The 320-nt window shown below is 55.6% G+C and overlaps 1 protein-coding gene across 1 annotated transcript in view; it reads left to right on the forward strand.

The window, feature by feature from the left end:
- Nucleotides 1–226: 226 nt before the first annotated feature.
- The window catches only part of ETH_00040510 (uncharacterized protein), a gene marked incomplete at both ends in the record, with an annotated part of 4,091 nt that continues 3,997 nt past the window's right edge, over nt 227–320 (forward strand). Inside the window, one exon of the mRNA XM_013373805.1 lies at nt 227–318. Within this exon, the coding sequence (XP_013229259.1) occupies nt 227–318 (92 nt within the window). The remainder of the gene's footprint in view (nt 319–320) is intronic.

The raw sequence follows: 320 nt of genomic DNA on the forward strand, positions 1-320 counted from the left end.
CGTCCGCTGCCTCATGAGCATTACGGGGCTGCATGCAGACCGCTACAATCGGGGCTTTTTCAATCTCAAGGTTAGTTTTGTTCTTTTTCCTTTTTGATGCTGCCTTCTTTCTTTTGCTGCTGCTTTCTCTCTCTTGCTGCTGCCTTCTGTCTCTTGCTGCTGCCTCTTTGCCTTTTCCATGAGCTGTTGCTGCTCTCCCGCTCCTCAGCGCCGTGCTGCACGCCATATGTCTCATTTTCCGGCCGCCGCTGCCGCTGCTGCTGCTGTTGCTGCTGCTGCTGCTGCTGCTGCAGGAGCTGGTTTCTACGGCCCTGAAGCGG

Source organism: Eimeria tenella, genomic scaffold (genome assembly GCF_000499545.2).
Source record: "Eimeria tenella Houghton genomic scaffold, Eth_scaff1754, whole genome shotgun sequence".
Classification (NCBI taxonomy): Eukaryota; Apicomplexa; class Conoidasida; order Eucoccidiorida; family Eimeriidae; genus Eimeria; species Eimeria tenella.